Source organism: Numenius arquata, unplaced genomic scaffold, assembly GCF_964106895.1.
Source record: "Numenius arquata unplaced genomic scaffold, bNumArq3.hap1.1 HAP1_SCAFFOLD_485, whole genome shotgun sequence".
In the NCBI taxonomy this organism is placed as follows: domain Eukaryota; kingdom Metazoa; phylum Chordata; class Aves; order Charadriiformes; family Scolopacidae; genus Numenius; species Numenius arquata.
In genome coordinates, this window is record NW_027414682.1 from 83,745 (window position 1) to 110,322 (window position 26,578).

At 64.3% G+C, this 26,578-nt stretch overlaps 2 protein-coding genes across 2 annotated transcripts in view; both read left to right on the plus strand.

Annotated features, from left to right (window-relative positions):
* Positions 1-12,543, plus strand: part of LOC141478137 (eukaryotic translation initiation factor 3 subunit C-like) — a 33,024-nt gene extending 20,481 nt beyond the window's left edge. Inside the window, exons 15-20 of the mRNA XM_074167271.1 lie at positions 2,809-3,172; positions 5,986-6,145; positions 7,978-8,043; positions 8,125-8,212; positions 10,371-10,533; positions 10,626-12,543. Of these exons, the coding sequence (XP_074023372.1) occupies positions 2,809-3,172; positions 5,986-6,145; positions 7,978-8,043; positions 8,125-8,212; positions 10,371-10,533; positions 10,626-10,708 (924 nt within the window). The 3' untranslated portion in view covers positions 10,709-12,543. The remainder of the gene's footprint in view (positions 1-2,808; positions 3,173-5,985; positions 6,146-7,977; positions 8,044-8,124; positions 8,213-10,370; positions 10,534-10,625) is intronic.
* Positions 12,544-15,351: 2,808 nt separating this feature from the next.
* On the plus strand, positions 15,352-26,108 carry LOC141478136 (hydroxyproline dehydrogenase-like; the record flags this gene model as incomplete). The annotated part of the gene is made up of 9 exons (XM_074167270.1): positions 15,352-15,495; positions 15,624-15,817; positions 19,283-19,403; positions 19,502-19,579; positions 22,051-22,073; positions 22,373-22,523; positions 24,204-24,388; positions 24,914-25,024; positions 26,020-26,108. Coding segments are annotated over exons 1-9 (1,096 nt in total), but the record flags the coding sequence as incomplete, so codon positions are not given.
* Positions 26,109-26,578: the final 470 nt, after the last annotated feature.

The window sequence follows — 26,578 nt, forward strand, 5'->3', positions numbered from 1 at the left end:
TGAGGAGCATCTCAGTAGGGTTCCTCAAGGGTTCCTCGTGGGTTCCATCAGGTTTCTGCCCCATAAGTGGCTCCCGACCCGCTATGGGGCAGGTAGAAGGCACTATGGGGCGGGGAGAACCCATAACACCACCAAACTCCTCCGTAGGGTGGGTAGAAGGGAGGTTGTGGGCATCTCAGTAGGGTTCCTCATGGGTTCCTCAAGGGTTCCTCATGGATTCCATCAGGTTTCTGCCCCATAAGTGGCTCCCGACCCACTATGGGGTGGGTGCGGGGTGCTATGGGGCGGGGAGAACCCATAACGCCACCAAACGCCTCCGTAGGGTGGGTAGAAGGGAGGTTGTGGGCATCTCAGTAGGGTTCCTCATGGGTTCCTCAAGGGTTCCTCGTGGATTCCATCAGGTTTCTGCCCCATAAGTGGCTCCCGACCCACTATGGGGTGGGTGCGGGGTGCTATGGGGCGGGGAGAACCCATAACGCCACCAAAAGGCTCCGTAGGGGTGGGCGCTGAGTCCCTGAGGAGCATCTCAGTAGGGTTCCTCAAGGGTTCCTTAAGGATTCCATCAGATTTCTGCCCCATAAGTGGCTCCCGACCCGCTATGGGGCGGGTAGGGGGTGCTATGGGGCGGGGAGAACCCATAACACCACCAAACGCCTCCGTAGGGTGGGTAGAAGGGCGGTTGTGGGCATCTCAGTAGGGTTCCTCGTGGGTTCCTCAAGGGTTCCTCAAAGATTCCTCATGGGTTCCATCAGGTTTCTGCCCCATAAGTGGCTCCCGACCCGCTATGGGGCGGGGAGAACCCATAACGCCACCAAACTCCTCCGTAGGGTGGGTAGAAGGGAGGTTGTGGGCATCTCAGTAGGGTTCCTCATGGGTTCCTCAAGGGTTCCTCGTGGGTTCTATCATGTTTGTGCCCCATTAGTGGCCCCATAAGTGGCTCCCGACCCACTATGGGGCGGGGAGAACCCATAACGCCACCAAAAGGCTCCGTAGGGGTGGGCGCTGAGTCCCTGAGAAGCATCTCAGTAGGGTTCCTCAAGGGTTCCTTAAGGGTTCCATCAGATTTCTGCCCCATGAGTGGCTCCTGACCCGCTATGGGGCAGGTAGAAGGCACTATGGGGCGGGGAGAACCCATAACACCACCAAACGCCTCCGTAGGGTGGGTAGAAGGGAGGTTGTGGGCATCTCAGTAGGGTTCCTCATGGGTTCTTCAAGGGTTCCTCGTGGGTTCTATCATGTTTGTGCCCCATAAGTGGCCCCATAAGTGGCTCTTGACCCGCTATGGGGCGGGGAGAACCCATAACGCCACCAAACTCCTCCGTAGGGTGGGTAGAAGGGAGGTTGTGGGCATCTCGGTAGGGTTCCTCACAGGTTCCTCAACTCCTTCTCCCTCATTGTCCCCTTGAGGTTCCTCAGGGGGGTTCCCCCACCATCTCCAGAAGGTTCCTCACCAGCCCCACATCTCCCTGCCCCATAAGTCCTCTTCTACCATCTCCAGAAGGTTTGTTATGGGTTCCACCACCATCTCCAGAAGGTTCCTCACGGGTTCCTCATGGGTTCCTCACGGGTTCCTCAACTCTTTCTCCCTCACAACGTCCAGGAGGTGTCTCAGGGGGGTTCCCCCACCATCTCCAGAAGGTCCCTCACCAGCCCCACATCTCCCTGCCCCATAAGTCCTCTTCCACCATCTCCAGAAGGTTCCTCACAGGTTCCTCATGGGTTCCTCACAGGTTCCTCAACTCCTTCTCCCTCATCGTCCCCTTGAGGTTCCTCAGGGGGGTTCCCCCACCATCTCCAGAAGGTCCCTCACCAGCCCCACATCTCCCTGCCCCATAAGTCCTCTTCCACCATCTCCAGAAGGTCCTTCATGGGTTCCACCACCATCTCTAGAAGGTTCCTCACAGGTTCTTCTTGAGTTCCTGAGGTTCTTCTCCTTCACCGTCTCCTTGAGGTGTCTCAGGGGGGTTCCCCCACCATCTCCAGAAGGTTCCTCACCAGCCCCACATCTCCCTGCCCCATAAGTCCTCTTCCACCATCTCCAGAAGGTCCTTCATGGGTTCCACCACCATCTCCAGAAGGTTCCTCACGGGTTCCTCATGGGTTCCTCACGGGTTCCTCAACTCCTTCTCCCTCACAATGTCCAGGAGGTGTCTCAGGGGGGTTCCCCCACCATCTCCAGAAGGTCCCTCACCAGCCCCACATCTCCCTGCCCCATAAGTCCTCTTCTACCATCTCCAGAAGGTTCTTTATGGGTTCCACCACCATCTCTAGAAGGTTCCTCATGGGTTCTTCTTGAGTTCCTGAGGTTCTTCTCCTTCACCGTCTCCTTGAGGTGTCTCAGGGGGGTTCCACCACCATCTCCAGAAGGTCCCTCACCAGCCCCACATCTCCCTGCCCCATAAGTCCTCTTCCAACCTCTCTGGGAGGTCCTTCATGGGTTCCACCACCATCTCCAGAAGGTTCCTCACGGGTTCCTCATGGGTTCCTCACGGGTTCCTCAACTCCTTCTCCCTCATTGTCCCCTTGAGGTTCCTCAGGGGGGTTCCACCACCATCTCCAGAAGGTCCCTCACCAGCCCCACATCTCCCTGCCCCATAAGTCCTCTTCTACCATCTCCAGAAGGTCCTTCATGGGTTCCACCACCATCTCTAGAAGGTTCCTCACGGGTTCCTCATGGGTTCCTCACGGGTTCCTCAACTCCTTCTCCCTCACAACATCCAGGAGGTTCCTCAGGGGGTTCCCCCACCATCTCCAGAAGGTTCCTCCGCCCCCTAAGTGTTCTCCTGCCCCACATCTCCACCCCACCAGATCCTCTACAACCGCACCATGGTCCAACTGGGCATCTGCGCCTTTCGCGAGGGTTTGATCAAAGACGCCCACAACGCTCTCCTGGACATTCAGAGTTCCGGTCGAGCCAAAGAACTTTTGGGTCAAGGTCTTCTCCTTCGAAGTCTCCAAGAGAGGAACCCGGAGCAGGAGAAGGTGGAGAAGAGGAGACAGGTCCCGTTCCACATGCACGTCAACCTGGAGCTCCTGGAATGCGTCTACCTGGTGGCCGCCATGTTGTTGGAGATCCCTTACATGGCCGCCCACGAGTTCGACGCCCGGCGGAGGATGATCAGTAAACAGTTCCACCACCAGCTGCGGGTGGGGGAGAGGCAGCCCCTCTTGGGTAAGCTTTTGGGGGGTGGGGTGGGACCCATAAGTGGACCCATAAGTGGGCCCGAACCTCTATGGGGCGGCCAGACCCCATAACACCACCCAGTGTTTCCATAGGGTGGGCGTTGAGGCCTTGAGGAGCATCTCAGTAGGGTTCCTCACGGGTTCCTCGTGGGTTCTACCAAGTTTCTGCCCCATAAGTGGGTCTCCCCTGCCCCATAAGTCCCCCCCAAGGCTCTATGGGGCAGCCAGACCCCATAACGACCACCCAATGTCTTCATAGGATGGGCGTTGAGGCCTTGAGGAGCATCTCAGTAGGGTTCCTCATGGGTTCCTCATGGGTTCTTCATGGGTTCTACCAAGTCTCTGTCCCATAAGTGGACCCATAAGTGGGCCCGAACCTCTATGGGGCGGCCAGACCCCATAACACCACCCAGTGTTTCCATAGGGTGAGAGTTGAGGCCTTGAGGAGCATCTCAGTAGGGTTCCTCACGGGTTCCTCTTGGTTCCTCATGGGTTCTATCATATCTCTGCCCCATAAGTGGACCCATAAGTGGGCCCGAACCTCTATGGGGCAGCCAGACCCCATAACACCACTCAACGTCTCCATAGGGTGGGCGTTGAGGCCTTGAGGAGCATCTCAGTAGGGTTCCTCATGGGTTCCTCACGGGTTCCTCGTGGGTTCTACCAAGTCTCTGCCCCATAAGTGGGTCTCTCCTGCCCCATAAGTCCCCCCCAAGCCTCTATGGGGCAGCCAGACCCCATAATGACCACCCAATGTCTTCGTAGGATGGGCGTTGAGGCCTTGAGGAGCATCTCAGTAGGGTTCCTCACAGGTTCCTCGTGGGTTCTATCACGTCTCTGCCCCATAAGTGGGTCTCTCCTGCCCCATAAGTCCCCCCCAAGGCTCTATGGGGCAGCCAGACCCCATAACGACCACCCAATGTCTCCGTAGGTTGGGCGTTGAGGCCTTGAGGAGCATCTCAGTAGGGTTCCTCATGGGTTCCTTGTGGGTTCTATCACGTCTCTGCCCCATAAGTGGACCCATAAGTAGGCCCGAACCTCTATGGGGCGGCCAGACCCCATAACGACCACCCAATGTCTTCATAGGATGGGCGTTGAGGCCTTGAGGAGCATCTCAGTAGGGTTCCTCATGGGTTCCTCGTGGGTTCTATCACGTCTCTGCCCCATAAGTGGGTCTCTCCTGCCCCATAAGTCCCCCCCAAGCCTCTATGGGGCAGCCAGACCCCATAACACCACTCAACGTCTCCATAGGGTGGGCATTGAGGCCTTGAGGAGCATCTCAGTAGGGTTCCTCATGGGTTCCTCGTGGGTTCCTCGTGGGTTCCTCGTGGGTTCTACCAAGTCTCTGCCCCATAAGTGGGTCTCTCCTGCCCCATAAGTCCCCCCCAAGACTCTATGGGGCAGCCAGACCCCATAACAACCACCCAGTGTTTCCATAGGGTGAGAGTTGAGGCCTTGAGGAGCATCTCAGTAGGGTTCCTCATGGGTTCCTCTTGAGCCCCACATCTCCCTGCCCCACATCCTGCCCCACAAGTCCCCCCCCCAACCTTCTATGGGGCAGTGAAGTCCTCCAGGAGCATCTCCTTGAGGTTCCTCAAAGGTTCCTCAAGAGGTTCCTCCATCTCCAGGAGGTTCCTCCTGGGGTTCCACCACCCCCGGGAGGTTCCTATGGAGTCTCCCATCTCTGCCCCACATCCTGCCCCACAAGTGGCCCCACAAGTCCCCCCCCCCCACCTTCTATGGGGCAGTAAAGTCCTCTAGCAGTATCTCCTTGAGGTTCTTCAAGAGGTTCCTCCATCTTCAGGAGGTTCCTCCTGGGGTTCCACCGCCCCCGGGAGGTTCCTATGGAGTCCCCCATCTCTGCCCCACATCCTGCCCCACAAGTGGCCCCACAAGTCCCCCCCCCCCCACCTTCTATGGGGCAGTAAAGTCCTCTAGGAGCATCTCCTTGAGGTTCCTCAAGAGGTTCCTCAAGGGTTCTTCCATCTCCAGGAGGTTCCTCTTGGGGTTCCACCACCCCTGGGAGGTTCCTATGGAGTCTCCCGTCTCTGCCCCACATCCTGCCCCACAAGTGGCCCCACAAGTCCCCCCCCAACCTTCTATGGGGCAGAAAAGTCCTCTAGGAGCATCTCCTTGAGGTTCTTCAAGAGGTTCCTCCATCTCCAGGAGGTTCCTCCTGGGGTTCCACCGCCCCCGGGAGGTTCCTATGGAGTCTCCCATCTCTGCCCCACATCCTGCCCCACAAGTGGCCCCACAAGTCCCCCCCCAACCTTCTATGGGGCAGAAAAGTCCTCTAGGAGCATCTCCTTGAGGTTCTTCAAGAGGTTCCTCCATCTCCAGGAGGTTCCTCCTGGGGTTCCACCACCCCCGGGAGGTTCCTATGGAGTCTCCCATCTCTGCCCCACATCCTGCCCCACAAGTGGCCCCACAAGTCCCCCCCCAACCTTCTATGGGGCAGAAAAGTCCTCTAGGAGTATCTCCTTGAGGTTCCTCAAGAGGTTCCTCCGTCTCCAGGAGGTTCCTCCTGGGGTTCCACCGCCCCCGGGAGGTTCCTATGGAGTCCCCCATCTCTGCCCCACATCCTGCCCCACAAGTGGCCCCACAAGTCCCCCCCCAACCTTCTATGGGGCAGAAAAGTCCTCCAGGAGCATCTCCTTGAGGTTCCTCAAGAGGTTCCTCAAGGGTTCCTCCATCTCCAGGAGGTTCCTCTTGGGGTTCCACCACCCCCGGGAGGTTCCTATGGAGTCTCCCGTCCCCCTGCCCCACATCCTGCCCCACAAGTGGGTCCCTCCCGCCCCACAGGCCCCCCGGAGTCCATGCGGGAGCACGTGGTGGCGGCCTCCAAGGCCATGAAGATGGGGGACTGGAGGAGCTGCCACCGCTTCGTGGTCAACGAGAAGATGAACGGGAAGGTGTGGGACCTCTTCCCCGAGGCCGACAAGGTCCGCGCCATGTTGGTCAGGTGGGTCGTGGGGCGCTATGGGGCAGGGTGTGGGGCGGGATGTGGGGCAGGAGATGGGGCAGAAGGAGGGAGGGTGTGGGGCAGAAGAAGGCGGTTGTGGTGACGTTGGGTGGGAGGTGGGGCACTTGTGGGGCAGAGAAGGGGGGTGTGGGGCGGGATGTGGGGTGGGATGTGGGGCAGGGCGTGGGGCGCTATGGGGCGGGATGTGGGGCAGGGTGTGGGGCAGAGAGAGGGAGGGTGTGGGGCAGGAGATGGGGCTGAGGGAGGTGATGATGGGGGGGTTGTGGGGCACTTGTGGGGCAGAGAAGGGGGGTGTGGGGCGGGATGTGGGGCGCTATGGGGCAGGGTGTGGGGCGGGATGTGGGGCAGGAGATGGGGCAGAAGGAGGGAGGGTGTGGGGCAGAAGAAGGTGGTTGTGGTGACGTTGAGTGGGATGTGGGGCAGAGAAGGGGGATGTGGGGCGGGGTGTGGGGTGGGATGTGGGGCAGGGTGTGGGGCACTATGGGGCAGGGTGTGGGGCGGGATGTGGGGCAGGAGATGGGGCAGAAGGAGGGAGGGTGTGGGGCAGAAGAAGGCGGTTGTGGTGACGTTGAGTGGGATGTGGGGCACTTGTGGGGCAGAGAAGAGGGGTGTGGGGTGGGATGTGGGGCGCTATGGGGCACGGTGTGGGGCGGGATGTGGGGCAGGGTGTGGGGCAGGAGATGGGGCAGAGAGAGGGAGGGTGTGGGGCAGGAGATGGGGTAGAAGGAGGTGGTTGTGGTGACGGGTGGGAGGTGGGGCACTTGTGGGGCAGAGAAGGGGGATGTGGGGCGGGGTGTGGGGCGGGATGTGGGGCGCTATGGGGCAGGGTGTGGGGCGGGATGTGGGGCAGGAGATGGGGCAGAGAGAGGGAGGGTGTGGGGCAGGAGATGGGGTAGAAGGAGGCGGTTGTGGTGACGTTGGGTGGGAGGTGGGGCACTTGTGGGGCAGAGAAGGGGGATGTGGGGCGGGATGTGGGGCAGAGAGAGGGAGGGTGTGGGGCAGAAGGAGGCGGTTGTGGTGACGTTGAGTGGGATGTGGGGCACTTGTGGGGCAGAGAAGGGGGGTGTGGGGCGGGGTGTGGGGCGCTATGGGGCAGGGTGTGGGGCAGGATGTGGGGCGGGGTGTGGGGCAGAGAGAGGGAGGGTGTGGGGCAGGAGGTGATGATGGGGGGGGGATGTGGGGCAGGGTGTGGGGCAGAGAAGGGCGCTGTGGGGCAGGGCTATGGGGCAGGGTGTGGCTGCCATCTTGTCTCCTCCCCCCCTTTGGCCGCCATCTTGGATCCGCCATTTTGTCCCCCCAGTGTCGGCCATTTTGTCCCCCTTCCTCCGCCATTTTGTCCCCCTTCGGCGGCCATTTTGTCCCCCCAATGTCAGCCATTTTGTCCCCCCTTGGCGGCCATTTTGTCCCCCCATGGTGGCCATTTTGTCCCCCCAGGGCAGCCATTTTGTCCCCCTTCCTCCGCCATTTTGTCCCCCCATGGCGGCCATTTTGTCCCCCCTTCGGCAGCCATTTTGTCCCCCTTCCTCCGCCATTTTGTCCCCCCTTGGCGGCCATTTTGTCCCCCCAATGTCAGCCATTTTGTCCCCCCTTGGCAGCCATTTTGTCCCCCCATGGCAGCCATTTTGTCCCCCCAGGGCAGCCATTTTCTCCCCCCATGGGCGGCCATTTTGTCCCCCTTCCTCCGCCATTTTGTCCCCCCAGTGTCGGCCATTTTGTCCCCCTTCCTCCGCCATTTTGTCCCCCCCTTGGGCGGCCATTTTGTCCCCCCCTCACCCCCCATTTCCCCTCCGTCTCGTCCCCCCCCCCCACAGGAAGATCCAGGAGGAATCGCTCCGCACCTACCTCTTCACCTACAGCAGCGTCTACGACTCCATCAGGTGACGTCACGGGGGGGGGGGGGGGGCTGGAGTGGGCGTGGCCGGAAGTGACGTCACTGACCACACCCACCCCACCCCCAGCATGGAGATCTTGGCAGCCATGTTTGAGCTGGACCTTCCCACCGTCCACAGCATCATCAGCAAGATGATCATCAACGAGGAGCTGATGGTGGGGGGAGAGACCCTGACCCACATCTGTGGGGCTGGGAGGGGGTTCTGACCCACATCTGTGGGGCTGGGAGGGGGTTTGAGGGGGTCCTGACCCACATCTATGGGGCTGGGAGGGGGTTTGAGGGGGTTCTGACCCACATCTGTGGGGCTGGGAGGGGTCCTGACCCACATCTATGGGGCTGGAAGGGGTTCTGACCCACATCTGTGGGGCTGGGAGGGGGTTTGAGGGGGTTCTGACCCACATCTGTGGGGCTGGGAGGGGGTTTGAGGGGGTTCTGACCCACATCTATGGGGCTGGAGGGGGTTTGAGGGGGTCCTGACCCACATCTATGGGGCTGGAGGGGGTTTGAGGGGGTTCTGACCCACATCTATGGGGCTGGAGGGGGTTTGAGGGGGTTCTGACCCACATCTATGGGGCAGACGGAGAAGATTTAACCCTTTCCATCCCCCAAATCCCCCCCAAATCCATCGTTAACAGGGGAGTCGGGGGTCCGGGCGCTATGGGGCAGCCATGGGTCGCTGTGGGGCGGCCGTGGGGCAGGCTATGGGGCTGGGAGGTGTCCTGCCCCACATCTATGGGGCAGGAAAAAGGGCTTTATTGCTTCCTACCCCACATCTATGGGGCAGACGGAGGAGATTTAACCCTTTCCATCCCCCAAATCCCCCCCGAATCCATCGTTAAGGGGGGAGCTGGGGGTCCGGGCGCTATGGGGCGGCCGTGGGGCAGGCTATGGGGCTGGGAGGTGTCCTGCCCCATAGATGTGGGGCAGGGGAAGAGCTTTATTGCTTTCTACCCCACATCCACGGGGCAGACGGAGGAGATTTAACCCTTTCCATCCCCCGAATCCATCATTAAGAGGGGAGTCGGGGGTCCGGGCGCTATGGGGCGGCTGTGGGGCAGGCTATGGGGCTGGGAGGTGTCCTGCCCCATAGATGTGGGGCAGGAGAAGAGGTTTATTGCTTTCTACCCCACATCTACGGAGCAGACGGAGGAGATTTAACCCTTTCCATCCCCCGAATCCATCGTTAAGGGGGGAGTCGGGGGTCCGGGCGCTATGGGGCAGCCGTGGGTCGCTGTGGGGCAGGCTATGGGTCTGAGGCAGGGTTCTGCCCCACATCTATGGGGCAGGCAGAGGAGATTTAACCCTTTCCATCCCTCAAATCCCCCCCCAAATCCATCGTTAAGGAGGGAGTCGGGGGCGTCCGGGCGCTATGGGGCGGCCGTGGGTCGCTGTGGGGCGGCCATGGGGCAGGCTATGGGGCTGGGAGGTGTCCTGCCCCACATCTATGGGGCAGGAAAAAGGGCTTTATTGCTTTCTACCCCACATCTATGGGGCAGACGGAGGAGATTTAACCCTTTCCATCCCCCGAATCCATCGTTAAGGGGGGAGCTGGGGGTCTGGGCGCTATGGGGCGGCCGTGGGTCGATATGGGGCGGCCGTGGGGCAGGCTATGGGGCTGAGGCAGGGTTCTGCCCCACATCTATGGGGCAGGCGGAAGAGATTTAACCCTTTCCATCCCCCGAATCCATCGTTAAGAAGGGAATCGGGGGGGTCCGGGCACTACGGGGCGGCCGTGGGTCGCTGTGGGGCGGCCGTGGGGCAGGCTATGGGGCTGGGAGGTGTCCTGCCCCATAGATGTGGGGCAGGAGAAGAGCTTTATTGCTTTCTACCCCACATCCACGGGGCAGACGGAGGAGATTTAACCCTTTCCATCCCCTGAATCCATCCTTAACGGGGGAGCTGGGGGTCCGGGCGCTATGGGGCAGCCGTGGGGCAGGCTTTGGGGCTGGGAGGTGTCCTGCCCCATAGATGTGGGGCAGGAGAAGAGCTTTATTGCTTTCTACCCCACATCCACGGGGCAGACGGAGGAGATTTAACCCTTTCCATCCCCCAAATCCATCGTTAAGGAGGGAGTCGGGGGTCCGGGCGCTATGGGGCGGCCGTGGGGCAGGCTATGGGGCTGGGGTGTGTCCTGCCCCATAGATGTGGGGCAGGAGAAGAGCTTTATTGCTTTCTACCCCACATCTACAGGGCAGACGGAGGAGATTTAACCCTTTCCATCCCCCGAATCCATCCTTAACGGGGGAGCTGGGGGTCCGGGCTCTATGGGGCAGGCTATGGGGCAGCCCCCTAACCCTGCCCCACATCTTCTAGGCCTCCCTGGACCAGCCCACGGCCACGGTGATGATGCACCGGACGGAACCCACGGCGCAGCAGAACCTGGCGCTGCAGCTGGCGGAGAAACTGGGGACCCTGATGGAGAACAACGAGCGGGTCCTGGACCACAAACAGGGCTCCTTCGGGGGCTACTTCCGAGGTCCCGCCCCATAGATCCCTGCCCCATAGATTCTCCCAGCCCCATAGATCGACCCCCTACCTATTACTGACCCATGGATCTCCGCCCCACAGATCAAAAGGACGGCTACCGCAAAGGGGACGGCGGGTACCTGCGGCGCGGGGGGTATCGGCAGGAGAGAGGGGGCAACTACTGACCCACGGCGCGACCCACGGCGCGACCCATAGCGGCTCTGACCCACGGCGTGACCCACGGACGGACCCACAGCGCGACCCACGGCCTGCCTCATGGCTCTCAGCCTGCCTCAGCGGCTTTGTGCCATGGGGCTCTGACCCACGGCGCGACCCACGGCGCGACCCATAGCGGCTCTGACCCACGGCGTGACCCACGGCAGCTCTGACCCACGGACTGACCCACGGCGCGACCCACAGCGCGACCCACAGCCAGCCCCATGGCTCTCAGCCCCATAGCAGCTTTGTTCCATGGGGCTCTGACCCACGGCGTGACCCATGGACTGACCCACGGCGTGACCCACGGCGTGACCCACGGCGGCTCTGACCCACGGACGGACCCACGGACGGACCCACAGCGCGACCCACAGCCTGCCTCATGACTCTCAGCCCCATAGCGGCTTTGTGCCATGGGGCTCTGACCCACGGCGCGACCCACGGCGCGACCCATAGCGGCTCTGACCCACGGCGTGACCCACGGCAGCTCTGACCCACGGACTGACCCACGGCGCGACCCACAGCGCGACCCACAGCCAGCCCCATGGCTCTCAGCCCCATAGCAGCTTTGTTCCATGGGGCTCTGACCCACGGCGTGACCCATGGACTGACCCACGGCGTGACCCACGGCGTGACCCACGGCGGCTCTGACCCACGGACGGACCCACGGACGGACCCACAGCGCGACCCACGGCCTGCCTCATGGCTCTCAGCCCCATAGCGGCTTTGTGCTATGGGGCTCTGACCCACGGCGCGACCCACGGCGCGACCCATAGCGGCTCTGACCCACGGCGCGACCCACGGCGCGACCCATAGCGGCTCTGACCCACGGACGGACCCACAGCGCGACCCACGGCCTGCCTCATGGCTCTCAGCCTGCCTCAGCGGCTTTGTGCCATGGGGCTCTGACCCACGGCGCGACCCACGGCGCGACCCATAGCGGCTCTGACCCACGGCGTGACCCACAGCGGCTCTGACCCACGGACTGACCCACGGACGGACCCACGGCGCGACCCACAGCCTGCCTCATGGCTCTCAGCCTGCCTCAGCGGCTTTGTGCTATGGGGCTCTGACCCACGGCGCGACCCACGGCGCGACCCATAGCGGCTCTGACCCACGGACTGACCCACGGACGGACCCACGGCGCGACCCACAGCCTGCCTCATGGCTCTCAGCCCCATAGCGGCTTTGTGCCATGGGGCTCTGACCCACGGCGTGACCCATGGACTGACCCATAGCGGCTCTGACCCATGGACTGACCCACGGCGTGACCCACGGCGGCTCTGACCCACGGACGGACCCACGGACGGACCCACAGCGCGACCCACGGCCTGCCTCATGGCTCTCAGCCTGCCTCAGCGGCTTTGTGCCATGGGGCTCTGACCCACGGCGCGACCCACGGCGCGACCCACGGCAACTCTGACCCACAGCCTGACCCATAGTGGCTCTGACCCATGGACTGACCCACAGCCTGCCCCATGGCTCTCAGCCCCATAGCGGCTTTGTGCCATGGGGCCCTGACCCACGGCGGCTCTGACCCACGGCGCGACCCACAGCAGCGCTGACCCACAGCCTTCTGCCCCCCAATTCCCTGCCCCACACATCTCTGCCCCACAGCGCACAGCCCCGCAGTGGCTCAGCCCCATGGATTTTTTGCCCCACATCTCCCTGCCCCACATCACCCACCGCCCTGCCCCACACATCTCTGCCCCACAGCTCCCCACACCCCATAAGGCTTCCTCTGCCCCACATTTCTCTGCCCCACAGCCAATAAAGCTTTCTCTGCCCCACAGCTCCCCATGGCCTTCTGCCCCACGGTGTTCTGCCCCACATCTCCCCTGCCCCACACCCTCTGCCCCACATCTCCCTGCCCCACATCCAATAAAGCTCTGTCCTGCCCCACATCTCTCCTGCCCCACAACCCCCTGCCCCACATCCAATAAAGCTCTCTCCCGCCCCACAGCTCCTCTGCCCCACATCTCCCTGCCCCACATCTCTCCTGCCCCACACTCTCTGCCCCACATCTCCCTGCCCCACATCTCTCCTGCCATACAACCCCCCGCCCCAAATCTCCCTGCCCCACATCTCCCTGCCCCACATCTCTCCTGCCCCACACTCTCTGCCCCACATCTCCCGGCCCCACATCCAATAAAGCTTCCTCTGCCCCACAACCCCCTGCCCCACACCTTCTGCCCCACATCTCCCTGCCCCACATCCAATAAAGCTCTCTCCCGCCCCACATCTTTCCTGCCCCACACTCTCTGCCCCACATCTCTCCTGCCCCACAACCCCCTGCCCCACATCTCCCTGCCCCACATCCAATAAAGCTCTCTCCTGCCCCACATCTCCCTGCCCCACATCTCTCCTGCCCCACAACCCCCTGCCCCACACCCTCTGCCCCACATCTCCCTGCCCCACATCCAATAAAGCTCTCTCCTGCCCCACATCTCTCCTGCCCCACACCCTCTGCCCCACATCTCCCTGCCCCACATCCAATAAAGCTCTCTCCTGCCCCACATCTCCCTGCCCCACATCTCTCCTGCCCCACAACCCCCTGCCCCACATCCAATAAAGCTCTCTCCTGCCCCACATCTCCCTGCCCCACATCTCTCCTGCCCTACAACCCCCTGCCCTACATCCAATAAAGCTCTCTCCTGCCCCACATCTCTCCTGCCCCACATCTCCCTGCCCCACATCCAATAAAGCTCTCTGCTGCCCCACGTCTCTCCTGCCCCACAACCCCCTGCCCCACATCCAATAAAGCTCTCTCCTGCCCCACATCTTTCCTGCCCCACACTCTCTGCCCCACATCTCTCCTGCCCCACAACCCCCTGCCCCACACCCTCTGCCCCACATCCAATAAAGCTCCCTCCTGCCCCACATCTCCCTGCCCCACATCTCTCCTGCCCTACAACCCCCTGCCCCACATCTTCCTGCCCCACGTCTCCCTGCCCCACATCCAATAAAGCTCTCTCCTGCCCCACATCTCCCTGCCCCACATCTCTCCTGCCCCACACTCTCTGCCCCACATCTCCCAGCCCCACATCCAATAAAGCTCTCTCCTGCCCCACATCTCCCTGCCCCACATCTCTCCTGCCCCACATCCAATAAAGCTCTCTCCTGCCCCACATCTCCCAGCCCCACATCCAATAAAGCTCTCTCCTGCCCCACATCTCCCTGCCCCACATCTTCCTGCCCCACGTCTCCCTGCCCCACATCCAATAAAGCTCTCTCCCGCCCCACAGCTCCTCTGCCCCACATCTCCCTGCCCCACATCTCTCCTGCCCTACAACCCCCTGCCCCACATCTCCCGGCCCCACATCCAATAAAGCTCTCTCCTGCCCCACGTCTCTCCTGCCCCACAACTCCCTGCCCCACATCCAATAAAGCTCTCTCCTGCCCCACATCTCCCTGCCCCACATCTCTCCTGCCCCACAACCCCCTGCCCCACACCCTCTGCCCCACATCTCCCTGCCCCACATCCAATAAAGCTCTCTCCTGCCCCACATCTCCCTGCCCCACATCCAATAAAGCTCTCTCCTGCCCCACATCTCCCTGCCCCACATCTCTCCTGCCCCACAACCCCCTGCCCCACATCCAATAAAGCTCTCTCCCGCCCCACAGCTCCTCTGCCCCACATCTCCCTGCCCCACATCTCTCCTGCCCCACAACCCCCTGCCCCACATCTTCCTGCCCCACGTCTCCCTGCCCCACATCCAATAAAGCTCTCTCCTGCCCCACATCTCTCCTGCCCCGCACTCTCTGCCCCACATCTCCCTGCCCCACATCCAATAAAGCTCTCTCCCGCCCCACACTCTCTGCCCCACATCTCCCTGCCCCACACCTTCTGCCCCACAACCCCCTGCCCCACATCCAATAAAGCTCTCTCCCGCCCCACAGCTCCTCTGCCCCACATCTCCCTGCCCCACATCTCTCCTGCCCCACATCCAATAAAGCTCTCTCCTGCCCCACATCTCCCTGCCCCACATCCAATAAAGCTCTCTCCTGCCCCACATCTCCCTGCCCCACATCTCTCCTGCCCTACAACCCCCTGCCCCACATCCAATAAAGCTCTCTCCTGCCCCACATCTTTCCTGCCCCACACTCTCTGCCCCACATCTCTCCTGCCCCACAACCCCCTGCCCCACACCCTCTGCCCCACATCCAATAAAGCTCTCTCCTGCCCCACATCTCTCCCGCCCCACAGCTCCTCTGCCCCACATTTCCCCTGCCCCACATCCAATAAAGCTCTCTCCTGCCCCACATCTCTCCCGCCCCACAGCTCCTCTGCCCCACATTTCCCCTGCCCCACATCCAATAAAGCTCTCTCCTGCCCCACATCTCTCCCGCCCCACAGCTCCTCTGCCCCACATTTCCCCCGCCCCACACCAATAAAGCGCCCCCCCCCACCCCGCGCCGTGGGGGGCACTGACCCGTGTGGGGCGAGTTAATGAGTGATGTGGGGCAGGGAGGGGGGAGGGGGAATATGTGGGGCAGAGGGCAGGGGGGGTGGGTGGGAAATGTGTGGGGCGGGCATTTAACCCCAGCCCCACACACACACACACCCCAGCCAGAGAGAGGATCTATGGGGCGGACAGGGCCCGAGGGATCTATGGGGCGCCCCACGGCTCCCCCCGCTTTGGATCTGGAAGGGGCGGGGGGGGCACTTAGGGGGCAGAGTTGGGGGGCGCTGCTACGGGCCCTGCTGGTGCTGAGACTCTGCTCCTGGGCCCCACTGGTTCACCACGCCGGCCCGGTCAGCCCCATAGCTGCCCCATAAGTGCCCCATAACCACCCCTCCCCACCTCGCTATGGGGCAGGAGGGTTACTTGTGGGGGGGGGGGAAATGTTGTTTGTGTGTTTTTCTTTCCCCCTGCCCCATAGATCCTGAGGGTCTCGCGGCGGGTGCTGGGGGAGCGCTTGTGGGGCAGAGCCCTCCGGGCCACGTTCTACGGGCATTTCGTGGGGGGCCAGACCCACGGCGAGGTGGTGGCGACGGCCCGCAGGTTACGCGCCGTGGGGCTGAGACCCATGCTGGCCCTCCCCACCGAGGAGGATGTGGGGCAGGAGAAGGACGGGTAGGTGGGGCTATGGGGGGGGGGGGGAGGGGGGTTCTGACCCACATCTATGGGGCTGGGAGGGGGTTTGAGGGGATTCTGACCCACATCTATGGGGCTGGGAGGGGGTTTGAGGGAGTCCTGACCCACATCTATGGGGCTGGAGAGGGTTTGAGGGGGTTCTGACCCACATCTATGGGGATGGGAGGGGGTTCTGACCCACATCTATGGGGCTGGGAGGGGTTCTGACCCACATCTATGGGGCTGGGAGGGGGTTTGAGGGGGTTCTGACCCACATCTATGGGGCTGGGAGGGGGTTTGAGGGGGTTCTGACCCACATCTATGGGGCTGGGAGGGGGTTTGAGGGGGTTCTGACCCACATCTATGGGGCTGGGAGGGGGTTTGAGGGGGTTCTGACCCACATCTATGGGGCTGGGAGGGGGTTTGAGGGGGTTCTGACCCACATCTATGGGGCTGGGAGGTGGTTCTGACCCACATCTATGGGGCTGGAGAGGGTTTGAGGGGGTCCTGACCCACATCTATGGGGCTGGGAGGAGAATAAGGGGATTCTGACCCACATCTGTGGGGCTGGGAGGGGTTCTGACTTACTTCTATGGGGCTAGAAGGGGGTTTGAGAGGGTCCTGACCCACATCTATGGGGCTGGGAGGGGGTTTGAGGGGGTTCTGACCCACATCTATGGGGCTGGGAGGGGTTCTGACTTACTTCTATGGGGCTGGAGAGGGTTTGAGGGGGTTCTGACCCACATCTATGGGGCTGGAGGGGGTTTGAGGGGGTTCTGACCCACATCTATGGGGCTGGGAGGGGTCCTGACCCACATCTGTGGGGCTGGGAGGGGGTTTGAGGGGGTTCTGACCCACATCTGTGGGGCTGGGAGGGGGTTTGAGGGGGTTCTGACCCACATCTATGGGGCTGGAGGGGGTTCTGACCCACATCTATGGGGCTTGGAGGGGGTTTGAGGGGGTTCTGACCCACATCTATGGGGCTGGGAGGGGGTTTGAGGGGGTTCTGACCCACATCTATGGGGCTGGGAGGGGGTTTGAGGGGGTCCTGACCCACATCTATGGGGCTGGGAGGGGGTTTGAGGGGATTCTGACCCACATCTGTGGGGCTGGGAGGGGGTTTGAGGGGGTTCTGACCCACATCTATGGGGATGGGAGGGGGTTCTGACCCACATCTATGGGGCTGGGAGGGGTTCTGACCCACATCTATGGGGCTGGGAGGGGGTTTGAGGGGGTTCTGACCCACATCTATGGGGCTGGGAGGGGTCCTGACCCACATCTGTGGGGCTGGGAGGGGGTTTGAGGGGGTCCTGACCCACATCTATGGGGCTGGGAGGGGTTCTGACTTACTTCTATGGGGCTGGGAGGGGGTTTGAGGGGGTCCTGACCCACATCTGTGGGGCTGGGAGGGGTTCTGACTTACTTCTATGGGGCGCGGGGGGGGTTTGAGGGGGTTCTGACCCACATCTGTGGGGCTGGAGGGGGTTTGAGGGGGTTCTGACCCACATCTGTGGGGCTGGGAGGGGTTCTGACTTACTTCTATGGGGCGCGGGGGGGGTTTGAAGGGGTCCTGACCCACATCTATGGGGCTGGGAGGGGTCCTGACCCACATCCGTGGGGTTGGAGGGGGTTTGAGGGGGTCCTGACCCACATCTATGGGGCTGGAAGGGGGTTTGAGGGGGTTCTGACCCACATCTATGGGGCTGGAGGGGGTTTGAGGGGGTTCTGACCCACATCTATGGGGCTGGAGGGGGTTTGAGGGGGTTCTGACCCACATCTGTGGGGCTGGAAGGGGTTCTGACTTACTTCTATGGGGCTGGGAGGGGGTTTGAGGGGGTTCTGACCCACATCTGTGGGGCTGGGAGGGGGTTTGAGGGGGTTTTGACCCACATCTATGGGGCTGGGAGGGGGTTCTGACCCACATCTATGGGGCTGGGAGGGGGTTTGAGGGGGTTTTGACCCACATCTATGGGGCTGGGAGGGGGTTCTGACCCACATCTATGGGGCTGGAGAGGGTTTGAGGGGGTTCTGACCCACATCTATGGGGCTGGGAGGGGGTTTAAGAAGGTTCTGACCCACATCTATGGGGCTGAGAGGGGGTTTGAGGGGGTCCTGACCCACATCCGTGGGGCTGGAGGGGGTTTGAGGGGGTTCTGACCCACATCTATGGGGCTGGAGGGGGTTTGAGGGGGGTCCTGACCCACATCTGTGGGGCTGGAAGGGGGTTCTGACCCACATCTATGGGGCTGGGAGGGGGTTTGAGGGGGTTCTGACCCACATCTGTGGGGCTGGGAGGGGGGTTCTGACCCACATCTATGGGGCTGGAGAGGGTTTGAGAGGGTTCTGACCCACATCTGTGGGGCTGGGAGGGGGTTTGAGGGGGTTCTGACCCACATCTATGGGGCTGGGAGGGGGTTTGAGGGGGTTCTGACCCACATCTATGGGGCTGGGAGGGGGTTCTGACCTACATCTATGGGGCTGGGAGGGGGTTTGAGGGGGTCCTGACCCACATCTGTGGGGCTGGAGGGGGTTTGAGGGGGTTCTGACCCACATCCGTGGGGGCTGGGGGGGGTCCTGACCCACATCTGTGGGGCTGGGAGGAGGTTTGAGGGGGGTCCTGACCCACATCTATGGGGCTGGGAGGGGGGTTCTGACTTACTTCTATGGGGCTAGAAGGGGGTTTGAGGGGGTCCTGACCCACATCTGTGGGGCTGGGAGGGGTTCTGACCCCACATCTATGGGGCAGGGAAGGGTTCTAAGAACTCCTGCCCCACATCTATGGGGCAGAGGACAGTCTGAGGCCCCCCCCGCCCCACATCTATGGGGCAGGAAAGTGCCTTTAAAAGGCTCTCACCCCGCTTTCGTGGGGTTTAAAGGCTCCTGCCCCACATCTATGGGGCAGGGGGGAGGTCCGAGGCCCTTCCCCCGCCCCACATCTCCCCCCATGTGTGGGGCAGGGAGGGGTGGTACGATGCCAACCGTGGGGCGGCGCTGGAATGTGTGGGGCTGGCTGTGGGGCAGGGAAGGGGTCTAAGGGCCCCTGCCCCACATCTATGGGGCAGGAAAGGGTTCTAAGAGCTCCTGCCCCACATCTATGGGGCAGAGGAAGGTCTGAGGCCCCACCGCCCCACATCTATGGGGCAGGAAAGGGTTCTAAGACCTCCTGCCCCACATCTATGGGGCAGGAAAGTGCCTTTAAAGGCTCTCACCCCGCTTTCGTGGGGTTTAAAGGCTCCTGCCCCACATCTATGGGGCAGGGAAGGTCTTTAAGACCTCGTGCCCCACATCTATGGGGCAGGGAAGGGTTCTAAGACCTCCTGCCCCACATCTATGGGGCAGGAAAGTGCCTTTAAAGGCTCTCACCCCGCTTTCGTGGGGTTTAAAGGCTCCTGCCCCACATCTATGGGGCAGGGGGAGGTCCGAGGCCCTTCCCCCGCCCCACATCTCCCCCCATGTGTGGGGCAGGGAGGGGTGGTACGATGCCAACCGTGGGGCGGCGCTGGAATGTGTGGGGCTGGCGGCCGCCACCGGCCCCCACCCCATGATGCAGCTGAAGGTGACGGCCCTGATGAGCGCCCGCCTCTGCGTGAGTTATGGGGCGAGCCCCACACTTATGGGGCGGGAAGAGGGGCACAACCTGCCCCACATCCTGCCCCACATCCTGCCCCACATCCTGCCCCACAGCGAATCCTCTCCCAGCGCCTGGAGGAGCCCGGGAACGGCCTGACCCCCGAGCGCTTGGGGGGCATCATGGGGGGGGAGGTGGGTCCTGCCCCATAAGTTGCCCCCTAATTAAGCCCCTCCCCCCCCTAATTAAGGGGGGGGGGATGTTAATTAAGGGGGGGGGGGATGTTAATTAAGGGGGGGGGGGGGTGTTCGCCCCACAACCAGGCCCCCCCCGATTTCCCCTTCCTGAGCCCGGGGCAGAACCGGCACTTGGGGGTCGCGCTGCGGCGGCTGGAGGAGGTGGCGGCGGTGAGATGTGGGGCGCTATGGGGCAGGGGGAGGGGGGGGATGTGGGGCAGGATATGGGGCAGGGGATGGGGTAGGATGTGGGGCGCTATGGGGCAGGGGGAGGGGGGGGATGTGGGGCAGGATACGGGGCAGGGGATGGGGTAGGATGTGGGGCGCTATGGGGCAGGGGGAGGGGGGGGATGTGGGGCAGGATATGGGGCAGGAGATGGGGTAGGATGTGGGGCGCTATGGGGCAGGGGGTGGGGTGGGATGGGGGGCGCTATGGGGCAGGGGGTGGGATGTGGGGCAGGATGTGGGGCAGGAGATGGAGTGGATGTGGGGCGCTATGGGGCAGGGGGTGGGATGTGGGGTAGGGCATGGGGGGGATGTGGGGCAGGATGTGGGGCAGGGCGTGGGGTGGGATGTGGGGCAGATGTGGGGCACAGAAGGGGGATGTGGGGCAGGGGATGGGGGGATGTGCGGCGCTATGGGGCAGGGGATGGGGGTGGGATGTGGGGTAGGGAATGGGGGGGATGTGGGGCAGGAGATGGAGTGGATGTGGGGCGCTATGGGGCAGGGGGTGGGATGTGGGGTAGGGCATGGGGGGGGATGTGGGGCAGGAGATGGGGCAGGGGATGGGGTAGGATGTGGGGCGCTATGGGGCAGGGGGTGGGATGTGGGGTAGGGGGTGGGGTGGGATGTGGGGCAGGATATGGGGCAGGGGGTGGGATGTGGGGCAGATGTGGGGCACAGAAGGGGGATGTGGGGCACGGGATGGGGGGGGATGTGGGGCAGGATATGGGGGGGATGTGGGGCAGGATATGGGGCAGGGGGCGGGGTGGGATGTGGGGCAGATGTGGGGCACAGAAGGGGGATGTGGGGCAGGAAATGGGGGGATGTGGGGCAGGGGATGGGGTAGGACGTGGGGCACTATGGGGCAGGGGGTGGGGTGAGATGTGGGGCAGGATATGGGGCAGGGGATGGGGTAGGATGTGGGGCGCTATGGGGCAGAGAGTGGGATGTGGGGTAGGGCATGAGGGGGATGTGGGGCAGGATGTGGGGGGGATGTGGGGCAGGATATGGGGCAGGGGGTGGGGTGGGATGTGGGGCGCTATGGGGCAGGGGGTGGGGTGGGATGTGGGGCAGGATATGGGGGGGATGTGGGGCGCTATGGGGCAGGGGGTGGGGTAGGATGTGGGGCAGGAGATGGGGGGATGTGGGGCAGGATATGGGGGGGGATGTGGGGCGCTATGGGGCGGGACAAATGTGGGGAGATGTGGGGCGGGGAGGGTGTGGGGGGGGCTGTGAGTCACTCTATGGGTCAGTCTATGGGTCAGGATGTGGGGCAGACCCCCGTCCCGCCCCACAGGCTGCCGTGGGGCAGGATGTGGGGCACAGGGATGGGATGTGGGGCAAGATGTGGGGCACAGAATGGGGCTGTGGGGCAGGGTGTGGGTCTGCCCCACATCCTGCCCCATAGCTTGACCCCCGTCCCGCCCCACAGGCCGCCGTGGGGCAGGATGTGGGGCACAGGGATGGGATGTGGGGCAGGATGTGGGGCACAGAAGGGGGCTGTGGGGCAGTGTGGGGCACAGAATGGGGCTGTGGGGCGGGCCGTGGGTCTGCCCCACATCCTGCCCCATAGCTTGACCCCCGTCCCGCCCCACAGGCCGCCGTGGGGCAGGATGTGGGGCACAGGGATGGGATGTGGGGCAGTGTGGGGCGGGCCGTGGGACACCCTGCCCCATAGCTTGACCCCCGTCCCGCCCCACAGGCCGCCGTGGGGCAGGATGTGGGGCACAGGGATGGGATGTGGGGCAGGATGTGGGGCACAGTAGGGGGCTGTGGGTCTGCCCCACACCCTGCCCCATAGCTTGACCCCCGTCCCGCCCCACAGGCCGCCGTGGGGCAGGATGTGGGGCACAGGGGTGAGATGTGGGGCGGGCCGTGGGTCTGCCCCACATCCTGCCCCATAGCTTGACCCCCGTCCCGCCCCACAGGCCGCCGCGGGGCAGGATGTGGGGCACAGGGATGGGATGTGGGGCAGGATGTGGGGCACAGAAGGGGGCTGTGGGGCAGGGTGTGGGTCTGCCCCACATCCTGCCCCATAGCTTGACCCCCATCCCGCCCCACAGGCCGCCGTGGGGCAGGATGTGGGGCACAGGGGTGGGATGTGGGGCAGGATGTGGGGCACAGAATGGGGCTGTGGGGCAATGTGGGGTGGGCCGTGGGTCTCCCCACATCCTGCCCCATAGCTTGACCCCTGTCCCGCCCCACAGGCCGCCGTGGGGCAGGATGTGGGGCACAGAAGCGGGATGTGGGGCAGGATGTGGGGCACAGAATGGGGCTGTGGGGCAGGGTGTGGGTCTGCCCCACATCCTGCCCCATAGCTTGACCCCCGTCCCGCCCCACAGGCCGCCGTGGGGCAGGATGTGGGGCACAGGGATGGGATGTGGGGCAGGATGTGGGGCACAGAGATGGGATGTGGGGCAGGATGTGGGGCACAGAAGCGGGATGTGGGGCACAGAATGGGGCTGTGGGGCAGGGTGTGGGTCTGCCCCACATCCTGCCCCATAGCTTGACCCCCGTCCCGCCCCACAGGCCGCCGTGGGGCAGGGGGGTGCGGCTGCTGCTGGACGCGGAGACGAGCGACTTGAACCCGGGGCTGGGGCTGGTGGCGGCCGCCATGATGGGGCGGCACAACCGTGGGGCGCAGCCGTGGGTCTGGAACACCTACCAGGCCTACCTGCGGGTACTTGGGGGGCAGACCCACGGCGGGGGAGTTTGGGAGGTGTGGGGCAGCCCCATGGAGCGGTGGGAGGTGTGGGGCGGGAGGTGTGGGGCAGGAGGTGCGGGGCAGCCCCACGGAGGGAGATGTGGGGCAGGAGGTGTGGGGTGGGAGCTGTGGGGGTGGCGTGGGGCAGGAGATGTGGGGCAGCCCCACGGAGGGCGATGTGGGGCAGGAGGTGTGGGGCAGCCCCACGGAGGGCGATGTGGGGTGGAAGATGTGGGGCGGGAGGTGTGGGGCAGCCCCACAGAGAGAGATGTGGGGCGGGAAGTGTGGGACAGGAGGTGTGGGGCAGCCCCACGGAGGGAGATGTGGGGCAGGAGGTGTGGGGCAGGAGGTGTGGGGCAGCCCCACGGAGGGCGATGTGGGGCAGGAGGTGTGGGGCAGCCCCATAGAGGGAGATGTGGGGCAGGAGGTGTGGGGCAGCCCCACGGAGGGAGATGTGGGGTGGAAGATGTGGGGCAGGAGGTGTGGGGCAGCCCCACAGAGGGAGATGTGGGGTGGAAAATGTGGGGCAGGAGGTGTGGGGCAGCCCCACGGAGGGAGATGTGGGGCAGGAGATGTGGGGTGGGAGCTGTGGGGTGGCGTGCGGCAGGAGATGTGGGGCAGCCCCACGGAGGGTGATGTGGGGTGGAAGATGTGGGGCAGGAGGTGTGGGGCAGCCCCACAGAGAGAGATGTGGGGGCGGGAAGTGTGGGGCAGGAGGTGTGGGGCAGCCCCACAGAGGGAGATGTGGGGCAGGAGGTGTGGGGCAGGAGGTGTGGGGTGACGTGGGGCAGGAGGTGTGGGGCAGCCCCATGGAAGGAGATGTGGGGCGCAGCCGTGGGTCTGGAACACCTACCAGGCCTACCTGCGGGTACTTGGGGGGCAGACCCACGGCGGGGGGGTTTGGGAGGTGTGGGGCAGCCCCATGGAGAGGTGGGAGGTGTGGGGCGGGAGGTGTGGGGCAGCCCCACGGAGGGAGATGTGGGGCAGGAGATGTGGGGTGGGAGCTGTGGGGTGGTGTGGGGCAGAGCTATGGGGCAGCCCCACGGGCAGTGAGACACCCACTTATGGGGCAGAGCCGTGGGGCGGAGCTATGGGGCAGCCCCACGGGCAGTGAGACACCCACTTATGGGGCAGAGCCGTGGGGCAGAGCTATGGGGCAGCCGCACAGGGGGGTCGGGGAGGATGTGGGGCAGCCCCACGGCGAGCGAGACACCCGCTTATAGGGCAGAGCCGTGGGGCGGAGCTATGGGGCAGCCCCACGGCGACTGAGACACCCGCTTATGGGCAGAGCCGTGGGGCGGAGCTATGGGGCAGCCCCACGGGCAGTGAGACACCCACTTATGGGGCAGAGCCGTGGGGCAGAGCTATGGGGCAGCCCCACGGCGAGTGAGACACCTACTTATGGGGCAGAGCCGTGGGGCGGAGCTATGGGGCAGCCACACAGGGGGGTCGGGGAGGATGTGGGGCAGCCCCACGGCGAGCGAGACACCCGCTTATGGGGCAGAGCCGTGGGGCGGAGCTATGGGGCAGCCCCACGGCGAGAGAGACACCCGCTTATGGGGCAGAGCCGTGGGGCAGAGCTATGGGGCAGCCCCCCGGGAGGGTCGGGGAGGATGTGGGGCAGCCCTAGGCCACGTGCCTGGCTCTGCCCCATAGGATGTGGGGCAGCGGCTGGCGGGGGACGCGGAGGGGGCCCGGCGCTATGGGGCAGGATTCGGGGTGAAGCTGGTGCGAGGGGCCTACCTGGAGGCGGAGCTTCATCGGGCAGGGGCGGGGCAGGGGGCGGGGCTTAGCGTAAACCCCGCCCCCCTTCAGCCAGACCTTCAGGCCACTCACCGCAGGTCAGTTGGGGGGGGCTCTGCCCCATAGCGCGACCCACAAGTTGGGGGGCAGCTATGGGGCAGGGCTGCCCCCCCCCCCTCACCCCAACCCCCCCCCCCAGGGACCCCAAAACCCCCCTCGGGACCCCAAAATCCCCCCCCGGGGACCCCCAAGCGGCGCCGTGGGGCTGCCCCACTGTGACCCCCAAGTTGTGGGGCAGCTATGGGGCAGGGCTGGGGGTAGAGAGGACCCCAACCCCCCCCCCCCCAGGGACCCCAAAACCCCCCTCGGGACCCCAAAATCCACCCCGGGGACCCCCAAGCGGCGCCGTGGGGCTGCCCCACTGCGACCCCCAAGTTGTGGGGCAGCTATGGGGCAGGGCTGGGGGTGGAGAAGACCCCAAAACCCCCCCCAGGGACCCCAAAATCCCCCTCGGGACCCCAAAATCCGCCCCCCCGGGACCCCCAAACCCCACCTTGGGAGGGAGGGGACCCCCAAGCGGCGCCGTGGGGCTGCCCCACTGTGACCCCCAAGTTGTGGGGCAGCTATGGGGAGTGCCTGGAGCTGGCCCTGGGGCTGGCGGCGAGGGACGGGCCCCGATTCGGGCTGATGGTGGCCACCCACAACGAGGCCTCCGTGCTGCAGGCCGTCAGGAGGTGGGTCCTGCCCCATAGCGGGCACTTGTGGGGCAGGGTGTGGGGCAGGGTGTGGGGGCGCTATGGGGCAGGGGGGGGAGGTGGATTTTTGGGGGGGGGGACACGGTGGGGGGGTGGGTGTGACTCCCAGGGGGGCTTTGGGGGAGGGTTGTGGTCTGGCCCTGCCCCATAGCGGGCACTTGTGGGGCAGGGTGTGGGGCAGGGTGTGGGGCGCTATGGGGCAGGGGGGGGAGGTGGATTTTTTGGGGGGGGGACACGGTGGGGGGGTGGGTCTGACTCTAAAGGGGACTTTGGGGAGCAGTTGTGGGTCTGGCCCTGCCCCATAGCGGGCACTTGTGGGGCAGGGTGTGGGGCAGGGTGTGGGGCGCTATGGGGCAGGGGGGAGAGATGGATTTTTGGGGGGGGGACACGGTGGGGGGGGTGGGTCTGACTCCCAGGGGGCTTTGGGGAGCAGTTGTGGGTCTGGCCCTGCCCCATAGCGGGCACTTGTGGGGCAGGTGTGGGCAGGGTTGTGGGGCGCTATGGGGCAGGGGGGAGAGGTGGATTTTTGGGGGGGGGACACGGTGGGGGGGTGGGTCTGACTTCCAGGGGGGCTTTGGGGAGGGTTGTGGGTCTGGCCCTGCCCCATAGCGGGCACTTGTGGGGGCAGGGTGTGGGGCAGGGTGTGGGGCAGGGTGTGGGGCGCTATGGGGCAGGGGGGGGAGGTGGATTTTTGGGGGGGGGGGACACGGTGAGGGGTGGGTCTGACTCCCAGGGGGGCTTTGGGGAGCAGCTGTGGGTCTGGCCCTGCCCCATAGCGGGCACTTGTGGGGCAGGCTGTGGGGCAGGGTGTGGGGCAGGGTGTGGGGCGCTATGGGGCAGGAGGGGGAGGTGGATTTTTGGGGGGGGGGGGGTTGGATGGGAGGGGTCTGGGGGGGTTGTGGGGGGGGGGGGGATGGTTATGGGGCAGAATCCCGCCCCACATCGTCTCACTTGTGGGTCGCGCCGTGGGGCAGGATGGAGGAGCTGGGGCTGCCCCGGGGGGGGGGCAACGTCTGCTTCGGGCAGCTCCTGGGGATGAGCGACCACCTCTCCCTGGCCCTGGGTACGTGGGGGGGGGGGGGGGCACCCCAAAAATATGGGGGGGGGGGGGGGGGGCACCCCAAAAAGAGGGGGGGGGGTTTTTGGGGGTCCCCCGGGGGGGGTTTGGGGGGTCCTGGGGGGGGCACCCCCAAATTGGGGGGGGATTTGGGGTCCCTGGGGAGGGTTTTGGGGTCCCCGGGGGGGGATTTGGGGGTCCCTGGGGGGGGGATTTGGGGGTTTCGGGGGGGGGCACCCCCAAAATGGGGGCTTTTGGGGTCCCCCCGAGGGTTTTGGGGTCCCTGGGGGGGGGGGCACCCCCCAAAATGAGGGGGGGTTTTGGGGTCCCCGGGGGGGTTTTGGGGGTCTCGGGGGGGCACCCCCAAATTGGGGGGCAGTTTGGGGTCCCCGGGGGGGGTTTTGGGGTCCCCGGGGGATTTGGGGGTCCCTGGGGGGGGATTTGGGGGTTTCGGGGGGGCACCCCTAAAATGAGGG